General features: G+C 35.9%; 1 protein-coding gene across 3 annotated transcripts in view; it reads right to left on the reverse strand.

The window, feature by feature from the left end:
- The window catches only part of APAF1 (apoptotic peptidase activating factor 1), a 37,619-nt gene that overhangs the window by 20,799 nt on the left and 1,627 nt on the right, over positions 1-15,193 (reverse strand). For 2 of the 3 annotated variants that reach the window (XM_050708086.1, XM_035551781.2), the window contains 12 exons: positions 14,637-14,778; positions 14,162-14,351; positions 13,082-13,279; positions 11,865-12,048; positions 7,801-7,913; positions 7,138-7,269; positions 6,520-6,758; positions 5,772-5,939; positions 4,457-4,588; positions 2,617-2,730; positions 2,100-2,278; positions 203-329 (listed from right to left, as the gene is read on the reverse strand). In XM_050708086.1, coding sequence (XP_050564043.1) covers positions 203-329; positions 2,100-2,278; positions 2,617-2,730; positions 4,457-4,588; positions 5,772-5,939; positions 6,520-6,758; positions 7,138-7,269; positions 7,801-7,913; positions 11,865-12,048; positions 13,082-13,279; positions 14,162-14,351; positions 14,637-14,774 — 1,914 coding nt within the window. In that variant the 5' untranslated portion in view covers positions 14,775-14,778. Of the gene's footprint in view, positions 1-202; positions 330-2,099; positions 2,279-2,605; positions 2,731-4,456; positions 4,589-5,771; positions 5,940-6,519; positions 6,759-7,137; positions 7,270-7,800; positions 7,914-11,864; positions 12,049-13,081; positions 13,280-14,161; positions 14,352-14,636; positions 14,779-15,193 lie in introns of all 3 variants that reach the window. The other variant, XM_035551780.2, reaches the window with a different exon arrangement.

Below are 15,193 nucleotides of genomic sequence, written 5' to 3' on the forward strand. Positions count from 1 at the left end.
AAGTTTAGTTTTTGAACTAGAAAATAATACTCTAAACATGCAACTTGATATTTATGTAATAATACATTCCTTTCAATTACTTGTCTCCAGGATGTTCTAGATCCGTAAGATCTTCGTATCAAAAGAAAAGCAACAAGACTTTTAACAAACGTTATGAAAATAGTACACAGTGTTACATTTCACTCATGCATAGGTATTTTACCTGAAGTGTTTTATCAGCTCCACATGACGCTATTCTTTGTCTGTCCTGAGAAAAGCAGGCATGGTAAACCGCATCTCTATGTGGACGAACAACCAGACGGGAGAGGTTTTTCAAAGATTTTTTATTTCTGCAAGATAAGATAGTGGATATTAGATGAGTTAGATTTCCAAGAATTTATTATTCAAAATCCTCCCTAAAAAGATAACATTTGTTCAGACATCTTGAGCAGCAAGCTTTAGAAACAACTGGCCTCTCAGCCTTCATGCAGAAGAAGGGAAACACAAATTACTCCTTTCACTGAGAATTTTCGTTGCCCTCCTCCAACACTTAAAGCTTAGGAACCATGAAAGATACTATGTGCATGAGAAACTAACATGCTACTTCATGTGCACAGCTGTTGCAGGGCAAGACAGTCTTCTTCATGACATCTTAATGAGGGGGTACGTGCTATGTCCAAACATAAACTTCTTTATGAGACTTCTCGCTCTCCTACAGGTTCTCTTTGAATTTTACTCAAAATCATTCACTCATTTGTTTAGACCTAAGGAAAAATACTTCATTTTTACAGCAATGACTTATTTTTCATGGTTCTTGCCTCACTTCAAAAAAGCCTTAGGATTAGTAGCAACCGTAATCATCCTGTTAAGCCAGGTGTTCATACAGAAAGCTGTCACTGTAATATGATGATTTTTGGTGATGAATATATTGTTACAAGATTTTTTTTTCTAGAGTCAATAAATCTATGTACTTTTTTGTTCTTTATGATCAACAGCTTCAATCTTCATGCTCAGCGATAAAAAAAATGAGTAAAATATCTTGAGTATGGTTACTGAGCTTTAGAATGAAAACAAATTTCACTGCAAAACAGTGAGTCTTCAAAACATTTCTTTTTCCCTCATATTTTAATAAGGCTAAAATTACTAGTCAAGAGTACAACTTATTCACCTGCATATCGTACAAACCATTTTGAAAACCCTGTTCTAGGATTCAAGACAAAGTCATCCATCTTCATTCTGCTAATTTCAGCTTAAGTCTCCTATATCCAAAGTAACTAAGATCCCTAAACTACCTGGAGATTGACTCTTCTAAAGCATGTATCTTCCCATTGTTTTGGTTACAATTCTGTTAGCTATGCAAAATGAAATAACCAAATATTCAAAGTGATGATAGAATTCAAGTCCGCCTGGTTTGATCTGCCTCGTTATTACCCTGATTACCCAAAAGTCATTTTGTTTTGTAACCATCAAGGACTGTAGAACAGAAACACTGAACAGGAGAATCTAATTGACAGTTACACGGTCAGATGACTACTGGGCTACTTGCTATCCTGGAAAAATATTTATATACATATACTTTTTTCCTTAAACAACTTAATAAGATACTAAAGCAGCAAAAAAATTATTTAAATGCCAGAAATATCAAATCTGGGCAGAGATTACAAAGCCTTTTAGTATTTCTCACCTCACTACTTCCAAAAAATTTGACAAGTTAACATAACTACTTTCTTTTTTTAAAGTGCATATTTTACTAGAAAATCTAACAACGTCCTGCAAACACACCCAATATTTGCCCCACACTTCTAACTTTTCTAAAAAATGTATTTAGAGAATTTTCAAAGAATCTTAGTTTCATCTTTGTATAGATATTCAAAATAAACAATCACTGAGTAAAAAATATATTCCTTTATTTCTATGTAGGTATTACGAATTTGCAGCTTTACATATCCAGTTACCCTCCCCCCACAAACTCCTGAAAATTATTTCACATTCTTTTCCCATGGAAAATACTGTACTTCTTAAAGTCCTTATAAAAGCCATACAATGTATTTAGTTGTACATGACATGATTTTATTGAACCAAGGGATTAATATATCAGCAGATGGATACTTGCTACTTACATCCATTCCAAATAAAATGCTCCTGTTTCACTCTGAGCACGTAGCTTGGCTTGTTGATATACCTCTGATGTCTCTGGTTGACAAAGACCCAGCTGTATAATGTCAGGAAATGGCTGTCGTCCAAGAAGGTGCCCATTTAAAGACAGAAATTCCTGGAAATTCTCACGTACTATGCTATCCTACGTACAGAGCAAGAACAAATAATATTTGGTAACACAGAAAGTGTACACATTTTCTAAATGCCCTTTGCTTTTTTTAATGTCCTATACAGGTTATATTCTTACAGAAACTTTTAGTTCTTAGTTCTATTAGCAAGTACATATGATAGACTGAAATATTTCATTATCCTATGCAGAAAAGCATATTATCCTTATTTTTCAAGTAAGTTTAACTTCACACTGCCTTTATGTTTCACTTTTTAAAGTTTTCTACATAACACCCATAAATACATAAATAACATGCAGTTAAAGATAGAAAATCATATTTTGAACAGACTGATCATTTACCTTTTACATACCTTTTGATCCAGGACTGAACTATATTCCACATATTCATGAATCAGATGAGCAGGCCCTACCAATTCTGTTTTAGCTTTAATCCAATCTAGAGAAAACATAAGCTCACGGAGTTCCTGCAAGAAATACAAATTAAAGTTCACAGCATGAGTTCCAAGACTGCATCTACCTAAGAGGAAAATGAAAAGCATAGGAAAACACAAGAGGTATTTAATATACAATTAACTCCATTAATATACAATTAGCATTAACTGGAGTACAATTGACTCCGGTTAAAAAGTTATGTGATTTCCTGTTTCCTGCCTCTTACTTAATTGGATATGAAAATTCTGGATATAGAAGACTAAGCCTGGTATTATAGGGAACCAAAGGATTGTACCTTGGTACAACTAATCAGAGAAGGAATGGGGAGGATGAAGCAAATCTTGACTTCTGTAGTACAGAAGACCTGGTTTAGGGTACAACTCTGAAAAAAGCTTCTTCTAGTCCAGTCTAGCAAAGATCAATCTGCTAACAGTGATCTGTTGTTGTTGTTCACAAATGAAAAGTTTCAGTAAAATAAAAAAGATGCCATAGTTGCATTGAATTTAAAAATGAGAGAGCTACCTCAAGAAAAACAGAAGCAAGAAGTATTAAAGAAACATACTTGCTGGGGTCAGAAAAAACTGCTTAGAGAAAACACTTCAGACTTAAAGTATATTACCAGTTTAAAAACAGTAAACACTGATTTAAGTACTGAATTAAAAACTTTTCATGACTAAATAAAGAAAATGAGTACCTCCTATCTTTATTAACCTTCCAACAAACAGAAATCATGTCTAAATAATGAGAAGTAAGTAAAATAAAGAGTGTAAACTCTGGGAAGTGTACAGTCATAATGAGAGAGGCTGAAGAATTGTGAGATGCTAGTTCTATAAAATATAAAAAGGCTAATTATAAAAACATTATCTGTCTTTTTGCTTTCAATTTGTAAGAAGATGATCAATGAGATAAGTATGATTTTAAAAGACAAGAACTGTAGCCCACAGTCATTTTGAAAGCGCCTGTAAGTACACAAAACATATTCTATATAATAAGTCAGATGAACCATCTCAGAAGAGGTTCAGATGAAAAGTTTTAGCACGTGAAACAAAGCAATTAGTCACCAACACCAAATGCTATTCAAAGCATAAAGAGATCCAAGTGAAATTACAGAAAGTAGTTTCTACTTCTGATCCATGGTTTGTATCTTATACTAACTTAGTTCCTATAAAACAACAAGTGGCAAAAGTGACGGCAATTTTTTTTTAAAGGCTCCAAGGTAATCCTAGAAACAGAGATGTGCCCATCTAACTCCTGCCTAACATTAAATGGCTCCTGAAGTCTGTCAATATAGAGAACAAACATTTACACAGAAATGAATATGACATAATGGGAAAAACTAACAATAATTCTATAGAAAAAAATTAACTCTTCACCAATCTAATTGAATCCTCTGAATAAATCAATTTTACTTTTATCATATAATGTAGTGAGCCTGGATTTTCAGAAAAGCTTAGAGAAGATTTCTTACCAAATCTTCCTCAAAAGGAAGAGAAAAAACACAAACTGTTATAAGAAATCTTCTCATGAACTGGTTGAAAAGACAAAAACACAAAGGGTAGAAATAAAGTCGTTTTCATCGTAATAGACAGTGATTATCAGTGGACACCCTAAAGAGCCTTATGTTCAGTGTCTGCATATCTGCACAAAAGCCTGGGAGCAGAGGATTGAGAGGGAAGAAGTGGCCTGGACAGGAAGGGCACGTGTAAGGGAGAGAGGTGGGGGATCAAGAAGAGAAACAGAAACCCAGTCAGAACTCACCTTCTGCATGTTGGCACCAGCCATGTGATATGCTAGGAAGTTATACCAGTACATGCAATCCTCTTGAGATGGAATAGGCATGTTAAGCTTGTAATATTTCTTGTACTGATTGACTATGTTTTTGTGTAGCTCCTGCAACACGAATCAAAACACACCTTCAGCGAATGCTATACCAAAGTACAGACTGATTTTAGTATTAAGGTTTTTATTATTGTTATTTCTCAAAATAAGATGTCAACAAATGAAATAAGAAAAAATTTTCTTCAAAAACTGTACATTTAATTTATTGCTAAAGGCTTTCCCCAGAAACATTCTCTGGATATTAAAAATAGAAAATCCAGCTGATAACCTTCCTTCTTAGACTGAGAACAGCTATCAAGTCACTACATTAATCACGGATAGCCAACAATAAAAACGACCCTTACATATGTAGAACTAAAGCAAGTCTAGAAGTCATATGTAAATCTAAAGCAAGCAACTTGCTTTTTCTTCTTTTCTTCATATCCACTCTTTCTGCCCTCTCCTTCAAAACTGATACATTTATTTGGCCCAACTTTTAGGACATTTGCCCGCAAGCACTGCCTTAGATTGAGAAAAGGAGTAAAAAGCATTTCTCAGTATTAAAGAAGAAATTTTCTATTCTGGTAGGGTCTTGATTTCTTTGGAATTATCAGTGGAACACTCCCTCTCCTGATGGAAACATCTTTGACAGAGATACAGTGTGTATAGAATCTTCTCTCAGATTAGCCTGAATACAGGCTAGGCAACAAGTAAATAGAGAGCAGCCCTCCAGAGAAGGGCTTGGAGTACTCGTGTATGAAAAACTTGACGTTTCATTGAAAACTTGACAATATGCTCTTGCAGCCCAGAAACCATATTCTGGGCTGCATCAAATGAAGTGTAGCTAGCAGGTCAAAGGAGGAGATTCTCCCCCGTCTACTCTGTTCTCATGAGACTCCACCTGGAGTGCTGTGCTCAGCTGTGGGGCTCCCAGCATAAGAAAGACATGGAGCTGTTAGAGTGGTCCAGAGAAGGACCATGAGGATGATCAGAGGGCTGGAGCACCTCTCCTATGAAGACACGCTGAGAAAGTTGGGGTCATTTAGCCTAGAAAAGAGAAGGCTCCAGGGAGACGTTACAGCAGCCTTCCAGTATTTAAGGGGGTCTTCAGGACAGATGGGAAGCATTAAGTTCGACTGTACTGTGGGTCTATTATATGAACCTGCTCTGGATACTATTTAACAAAGGAACATTTTCTGAATGCCCAACTTTGGGAGAGTAAGGTTAGCGGTAAGTAGATTAGCCAAAATTGTACCTGAAGCTGGTTGCGATTTTTCTCTGTAAGAAAGTCAAGTTGAAGATCATGTAAATAATAATGAAATGACTTCCCATTACGATCACAGAACAATAGTGATTTGTTAACAAATTCCTGCAGTATATCTTCGACTTCTTCGGTTTCCATATCCCAAAGAATACAGAGCACCTAAAAATGCACATTAAGACAGAACAGATAATCAGAACTAATATCATAAAAGAACAGTTAACTGACAACAAAACACATGGTAAAAGTTATAGACATTTTACAAACTGTAGTAAGTTACCAGTTCTTTCATACCAGACTATGTATATGACAGATAATACAAATTACCCCTTTATTTGTCCATTTGTGCTGACTTATGGTGGTCGTATCTTTTCTTAAGAGAGACAAATTTCGTAAGAGTTTTCAAGCCCTCGCAGAGCTCAATTATTAGTTAGTACAACTAACTAAAGAGCTATACATGCAGTACACGTTAAACCAACATTATGAACAAGTTTACTCAGTTACAATTTTTTAGTTTCACTACTAACAATAAAAGTCATGATATAACAATGGATCCAATCTACCATTTATTATTATGTTGAATACAAGTTATACACAATTACAAATTTTATGACTAATTCATTGCTTCTCACTCACTAAAAATCACAGAATATCCCAAATTGAATGGGGTCCACAAGGACCACAGACCAACACACACACAAAACAACAACAAAAAAAGCCCACACTGCATTTCTGTTATTACCTTAGTAGGTACTTTAACATCTTTTGGAAGAATAGAGAGGTCTTTATAGTAGTCTTTAAAATCATTATCCAGTTGCTCAACACTTATGGACATTGCTTCATCAAGGGCTTCATAATCATAAGACGAAGATTTTCTTATTCTTTTAAATTGCTTGTTCTGCAGCTGTTTGAGATAGTACTCCCAGCGACTGGGGAAGTCCCGTAATAACGCACCTATCAAGGATATCACAAGAGGAGAACCTGAGGGAAGAAAATTAAATTAATCTTAGAGGTTTTCAAGGAACAATTCAATAGTTTAGTGGTTGAATAAATCAGGTAATTTTCCCAATTTATCAGGAAAATTCTTGAGGTGTAGAGAATGAACAAAACATGTTATCCATGTAGACATCTACAAACCCACCAAATTATTCTCTTTTCAGTATACTGAAGAAAAATACACTGAAGAGAACTACTTGAAAAATCATCATGAGACACTTTTGTTTAAAGAAACAGAAGGCATCCAACAAACACCTGTGTTTTACTTAAGGGATACAGCATCAAGGAATGTTCTCTCCTCTTTCTCTAAGTCAAAACAGAAGAAAAAATCCATTGGTAAGTTAAAAAGTGGAGAGTATCATACCTTTGCATTCTCTTATAATGCAGTTAGCTTGTTCTGGCAGTTCTGATATTTTCATATTCACAAACAGGGACAAAACCTCCAGTCCTTTCTCATGTGCAAGTCCACTTTCTACATGAATCTCATATTTATTGCCTAGACACAGAAAAATAGGGAAAAAATGTAAAGAATTTTTAAAATGCAATGGAAATGAGTATTTTCTGATAAAAATCTGGAGCAAAAGATTTGGTTCATGATTTTATGCATAGTATTTTACATGCTTAGTACTAAGAATAGTAGAAAAATAGTATAAGTAAATAATCAAGTTTGCATTATGGACAAAAATTTAGATTTATAACCTAATAATTACAACTGCATTATGGGTATGTCATAGCAATGACTTCTTCATACTGTAATCAGTTTAATAGCAGCAGTGCCACACAGTGACAATTTATCCTGTTGAGAATCACTGCACTCTTCAATATAGACGTACAACTTTTAGGATAACATGTAACATGTATTTCATGTAAGAGCATAAGGTCTTATAGAACAGACTTCTAAAACTTTGTCACTTGTGCACAAGTTGACAGACGCAAGTTCTATCAGATTCTTTTAAAAGCTCACAAAATCAAACTGCATACATATTCATCCACAATTCGTACTGCAGGAGAAGACACTGTTCCTTACCAGACACAGCATCTGTTACACTCCTGTCCCTGCTGGTGATAAGAACTTGACATTGATTATCAAATGCTTTTAATACCCAAGAATCCCAAATGTCATCCAGGACCAAAAGAGACCTAATACAAGAAAAAACATAGCAGATTTTAGATCAACTATTAGTAATAAGACTCAGCATTTCATCTTAATAATGAAAGAACATTTTCAGAATTAATAACATACCACTTTATAATTTTCTTCCGCTAACATGTAAGTTATCTTAAAATGGCATTAAACACTGTGCCAGAAAGCTGAATGTATCTCCAGAATGAAGTTTTTAGTATTTATTACTTTTACTTTTTTTTTAACCATTTTACCATTTTTTCCAATTTTTACCATTTATGGCTGCAATTGAAAGTGCACTTGATAAAATCTTAAAGAATATTTCTACTAGAAGATGTCAATAAAAGCAGAAATATTTACTCCATTTTTTTACAGAATTCCGCTTGACACAAGCTAGAGATAAACTTCTTGAGATAAACAATTTCAACTTCCTCTTAACTCAGAAATTTTCAGTTTTGTCCTTCTATCTTCAGAAAGCTGTATGAGACTAATCTTCTTCTGAAGGAAGACAATGGGGCTCTTTTTATGTAAACATCATTTTATAGGGACCACATATTCACATCTTATACCTAGTCACATTTGTATGTTACTCATAGAACCTCACAAGAATGATGTACAGCAGACTTCCTATACCTGACAGTGAAGTTAGTGAAAACTGTATTTAAAAAAGTCAGTTCCAAGAGAGAAATAAGTCCAAAAGGCTGGCTGGGAAAAAGATTTATAAAAAGAAATACTGATTATTTGCATTGTGTGTTCTGTGGAGAAAAAGTTACCAATCCTGCTAAGTTTAAATGCACTGCCTTTTTCCTGCCCCTGCCCCAGGAATACAGTTTTCAGCTACACTAGTCATTGATTACATTGTCCCATTCCCACTGAAATGGGCAAAACTTCCATATTTTACTTCTGCTAAATGATTCATAAATAAGCATTGATGGCAAAAGCATTTTATCCTTCATAAACAAGTGTATCCACATTACATCATATTTTCCAAGTTGCATATGAATCTTGGCTACCCAAGTTTCATTTTCATACAATCTCCCCATTAATTCTCCACATTTAACTTTTGGGTAAATCAAAGATTTTGCAAGAATACTACCATAGCCACAAATGACTAATTTTGTGGTACCTTCACACTTGAAAATATGCTGGGCAGCATGTATTACAGCCTGATCTTATGCTTTTAAATAGTCTCAAAACTTCGAAGTTCTCCCAGCCTTTTGGCTCCAGTGACTTTGTTGTACAACCATACCAACAAATAGTGAACCCTAATTAGAACTATTTAAAAAGAAAAGAAAAGGAAAAAAAAAGACCCAACAAACAAGCAAACAAAAACACTGAAAACAAACGCAGGATATTGATATTTAATTCTGAACTTTGTAACTTTAGGAAATTGAATCTATGATGTTCTTTAACCACAATATGACAATATACATAATGCTGTCTTGCTCAGAGAGTTTTCATTTGACTACTATTTTACTCCCAGGAAGCAGACCATGTTTGCAATTTGAATTCGGAAAGTCATGAAGTATCTTTTTGTCACCAGAGAGATTTCTAGTGGAGACCAAGCTCATTCACAAGCCACAGAAAGTGAAGCTTGGTTTCCAACACACTTGCACTGTATGAACCTCACACCCCATAAGAAGCAGTCCCTCTACCTCCAAGCCCACTGTGACATCCCATCATCAACAACACACATAATTTGTTCTTACAGCATTCTGACATATACCTAACTGGGCAGGATGCAGTACAGAGACTGTAACCTCTTCCCAGCTCAGAGAGGCTGTGAATGCCCCATCCCTAGAGGTGTTCAAGACCAAGTTAGACGAGGCCCTGAGCAACCTGATCTAGTGGGTGGTGTCGCTGCCCATGGCAGGGGGCTTGGAACTAAGTGATCTTTAAGGTCCCTTCCAACCCAAACCATTCTATGATTCTATGAATGCTATCTGGCCATTTAGCGAGAGAACAGATACGTTCCCCTTGAACTCATTCTGTCCATCCCTTTTTTCCACTGTAGGCACCTACTTGGGTTTTTCTTCTTTATCCAACTGTCGATTTTCATAAACACACAAAATTTTCAAAGATACGAAGTTCCTACCTTCGGAGTCAACTTTGTCAATACGTTCCAAGTGTTTAGGATAGAGATGTAGAAGGGAAGGGAAACAGGACTAAAATGAACAGTATGGGCACATCAACATAGCTTCAAAATAACGAAAAGCAGTCAGACTAGAAAAGCTTTATTTCTCGTTCCTTTTCCTTGAGATGCAGGTATTCTCTGCACATATTCCTATCTAACATATTATCTTGCATCAGCATTTCCAGGTCAGCAGCATCCTACATGAGATGTACAGCAGTCTGTAAGACACTTCCAAGGCTGGAACTGAAATTCCCTCAAATACAACCAAGTGTCTACTGTTTTCCAAAGCCAGCATTTTCTCTTCCCCTCAGTATCCTCAGCATAAAGGCTTTTTTGAAATAACGGATCTGCTAAATAAGTCACTTTATGCACTACACACAATGTAGCACAGCATAGCAGCCATGTTAGACTGTCGTGCTGGTTAGCTTTACAGCTGCCATGATGTTCACAATACCATAGAGTTGTATCTCACAAGAAAATAACACACAGTTCGCACTTCTACTCAGAAGAGACTGTAAAATTGCGCATGAACTAAACATCCAAATTCTGCTTTAGTGAGCTTTGTTTGTTAATGTTTGTTTTTTTTTTTAATCTTTTCTTTGCAAGAAAGACTTTTTTTCCTTACAAAAATGACTCTTCTACTACATATCATCTGTAGAAGATCACAACATTGGAGTATTATTCCTAAGGTATCTCACTCAGGTGCAGGGCTTGTTTAGTTTACTACAGGTTTTCCCAGGGAGTAATGAAATCCCCAACAAATAACAACTATTGCTCAAACATGCAAAAAGCTGTGCAGTGGCCAAGACTCTGCTTGATCAAATCAAGTCAATTTTCTTGAAGCGTAAAAGCCTTCTTGGCCATGACTGATCATCTCATGAAAACTTGCTTTCACTTTAAAACCCTAAAGCAAACATTTTAAAAAGACATTAACTGTTCTGGAAATGGAAGATTTTCTCCAGTAATATACACATGCTTTTACTGCTCTATGATCCCCAGATACCTGCAAAACACTGAAGCTGGAGCAATTCTTATTTCCAACCGCATCCATTCCCAACTTTCAGTATTCAATGACTAATAATTTTTTTTTTTTTTTTTAATGTGAAGGTGACTCCTGCATGGCTGGTTAACATTTGTTATTTTTTTAAGCAGAAGCCTAGATATCCTGGTAAATACAATGATATCAAGACTACCCTTAAGTTACCCCATTAAAAAACATCTGAACAGGGAAAGAGTTTGACCATGTATATTACATATCTGCTTCAAGCATCTGTTTATGCTTCAGCCTTTTACCCTTATCTCAGTCTTTAGAAATATAGAAAATTTTAACGGTAGTCCCTACATGAGAATTCCAGAAGCATTGTTAGCTTTAACTTGAATACCACTTCCTAATGACCTAGGACAAGACTGAATGGCCTCAGGCTGTACCAGGGGAGGTTCAAGTTGGAAATTAGGATAAATTTCTTCTCAAAAAGAGCAGTCAGGCATTGGACCGGGTTTCCCAGGGAGGTGGTGGAATCCCCGTCCCTGGGGGTGCTTAAGGAAAGGTTGGACCTGGTGCTTAGGGACATGGTTTAGTAGGTGTTACTGGTGGTAGGGGACTGGTTGGACCAGATGATCTTGGAGGTCTTTTCCAACCTTAATGATTCTATGATTCTACAGTAAAACAGAAAAAGGGAAAGCAAAAAATGAAAGAGTTAGGATGTTCTCTTCTGTTGTTTTTTTTTAGAAACAGAAACATGTAAACATAACACAGACACTTCAGATGATTAGACCAAAGTAACTGACAAAACTTTCAGAGTAAACGAATAATGTTTCGTTTCACTGACATCACCTGGGATATTTGCGTAGCATCAGCAAACGAAGACGATCTTTAGCCTCCTCAATGTTAAGTGGTGGTCGCTGTGAAAGAGTAGAGTCATGTTCTAATCTACTACAGAGATTTTGTAGTTTTATAAGGAGCCCTGCTTTGTCCTGTTTTCCAACAGAGATCCAGTGAACTCCTCCTGGAAAGTAATCTGACAGGAGCAGCAATGTTAATCATGCTTTACATTTAAAACTGGAAGTATTTATAGCAGAGTAGAACAGCAATCAATAATACAATTTAAATTAAAATATAAACTGCAAAGTCAATTGCAAGCAACCTTAAAACTCTACCGTAAACACAGAAGGTTCATTCTACAAGACTACTGTTTGTTTTTTTTAAAGGAACAGGCTCTGTAGGGCAAGTTTCCACAGAGAATTCACACTGCCACTGATGCTGCCCCTCCTCTCTACTTGCATTCCTGCCTGACCCTTGACAACCCCTTCTGCATCCAACCTTCCTGCTACTCTGACTCAGCATTCATTGTTTTCACCCTACAGAAAGAGGCTGGGATGTGAAATCATCACAAAACAGTGAGTAAGAAAGCATCTAGAAGAGTCAGCTGCAGCAGAGGATGCTGTATTCTCTATCCCTCCATCATGTTTTCTATTATCTCAGTTGCATTTTCTCCTCCAAGTGTCCTATGCAGAAAAAATACTAGTAAATTATTTAATGATGCACTGACTGTAAGCTAACGTAATACTAGTATAATCACACCACAAACACGTCCTTATTAAAATCTGTGTTATGGTTTGAGCACGATTTTTTAAACTCACAAAGCATGGGTAAAAGTCTGACTCAACAAGCAGAGTCCGAAAGGAATAAAGACTAAAATGATTATTTTGCATTTTACACTGACAGAAATAACAATTTCAGGTTAATTAAGGGTGTATCCACTCTCATAAACCAAAGCAAATTCCAAGGTAAAAAGCTATTCAGAATCTTTTTCCATACATTAGTAAAATATTCAGTGGTCCTAGAGCACTGTGAAAGCACTATGAGAGCACTAGAGCACTATGGATATGAAAGCTATAACTTACAAGCAAATATTTCAAAACCACCTATGGAATTTAGCAACGTAAATACTAAATTACTTTTAAGATGACGTAAAAATACTTCATCATACACAGCCAATATGTGTATACTTGTAGCAATCTATAAAAACAGAGATGTTTCTATAAAAGTACCTTCCAAGAGCTGGTGATCCCTTAAAGCTTCCGCTGTTAAAACAGTCTTTCCGCAGCCTGCCATTCCGTAAACCGTGACCCAGCCTGGATCACTTCCCAAGCAGTACAGTTTCTGTTTAATAGCATCTACCAGTTTTGGCCGAGTGACAAACACAACCGGTCTTTGTGGTACTCCTCCTTCACAGAGAATTGTCTTAACTGAAGTTAAAAACAAGAAACATGAAAATGAAAAGCAATTTCTAAACATGACACCTCTTCAAAACAAAGCAAAACAGAAACAAAATGAATTCTCTATCAATAACTAGTCACCTCTTTCCCCTAGCTCGTATCCCATACAAATGCTCTAAAAGCTATTGGACTAACAAGAGCAGATACTGAAAAAATATTGCTTGTTTGACATAAATTACTAAGCAGGTACCAGCTCCTCACTTACAATAGTGTCCCAATTATTAACTATATTTTCTGCAAGCTAGACCTAGTTACATCAATCCCAAGAAGGGAAAAGATAATTAACAACACCAATAGAAACTATGGCAAACAAACACGGGAACTCAACATTACTATCCCCAACAGTCAAGTCACTTTCTCAGCCAGAAGTTACTGTCCCACGGATGCAGCAGGAAAGAAAATATGCTATGTAGGGCTTTTACTTTGCAGTTAACAGCACAGCATTGTGGTCCATGCCAGCCTTCCGTTGACTGAAGCTAAGACAGCAGGACTTGTAATAGGGCCGCTAAAGCATAACAGGAAAGTAAACGTGCACCTGATCTTAAGTAAAGTAAAATTAAGTGAAACGTTACAATTTAGGAAAAAAAAAAAAAACAGGAAGTTTCCAGTCTTTTAAAATACACATTACTAAATAAGAACATTTTCAAGATGACCTACAAAAGTCAACCATCCTCTCCTACTGTATTAAATATGTGAAATACAGGAATACTGATTACTGTGCTAGCAAAGCAAGTGAATGCACTTGTTGGTTACTCCTGCTTCATTGGAACAGGTATTATAGTCACTTAGCAAGGAATAAAAATACAACTTCTCTTTACTTTCAAGCACCGGGATCACTGTCGTTACACTTACCATAAGAAGTCATTCCATCCAGAGAACTCTTTCCATTACCAGAGGAGAAGACAGGAATGCCATCCTGAAGAAGTGCAGCAAGATCTCTGTACCCTTCATGAAGCAGTGCATTATAAAAGGATCTATATGAATTATTATCTTTTGTAAGAATAATGTTTATTAGCATAGCTGCTCGCTCCTTCTGTGTGTTCTAGAATAAATATTAAAACAGATGTTATACAAAACTGGGAGACTTCAGAAATCATCTAATCTATCACTCTGTCAGTTATAGACCAAGACTGTAGTTACAGAAACAGGCTACAATTGGAGCAAGCCCTCAACTCAACTTTATGAAGTGCAATAAAGACTGCAAGCTAATATACGATTAAGAATTTGCTGAATCCAGTAATGATAGGCAGAAATAATTATTTTTTAAAAGGACAATAAAACACGTAAGCAGCCTAGGGAGATAAAAATCAGTGAGAGATGATTCTACCTGCTGTTTCACTTTCTCTTCCTCCTGTAACGTTAGTACTTGGTCAGCTACCATATGATCCATAATATAAGAGGTCTTGATGTCTCTCTCCAGTGCTTGACGATTCATGAGTAAATAATTTCTACTCTTCACATCCATGTTTCTTCAGTGTGGGGGAAAAAAAAAGAAAAAATAAAAGTCAAGCTGGAACCAGAACATAACTTACAAGTACAATGAAAACAGTTTTAAATTATCTTAGGAATTTTTATGTTAGAGTCAGAAAAAGTAGCAGAGTAGCTGCATTAGTGGAAAACAGAGTGAATCTTCAGGCAAGCTGCTATTACAAACTGCAGAAACTTAGTTGATATTCACTTCTGTTCTGATAAAAATGACTTTCATACTACTGTTGCATAAGCTTAGTTATACTGTTTGAGACCTACTTGTCCAGCTTGGCTGGACAGCACAGCAGCATCAAGGAAGTACTACAAGGGAAATTTAGTATCATTCCTCTTCAACAGAGTAAAAAAGGTACATTAAATATTTACATTTTAATAGTTCACAAGCTACTGTGAATATGA

This window comes from Cygnus atratus, chromosome 1 (genome assembly GCF_013377495.2).
Source record: "Cygnus atratus isolate AKBS03 ecotype Queensland, Australia chromosome 1, CAtr_DNAZoo_HiC_assembly, whole genome shotgun sequence".
NCBI classification, from domain to species: Eukaryota; Metazoa; Chordata; class Aves; order Anseriformes; family Anatidae; genus Cygnus; species Cygnus atratus.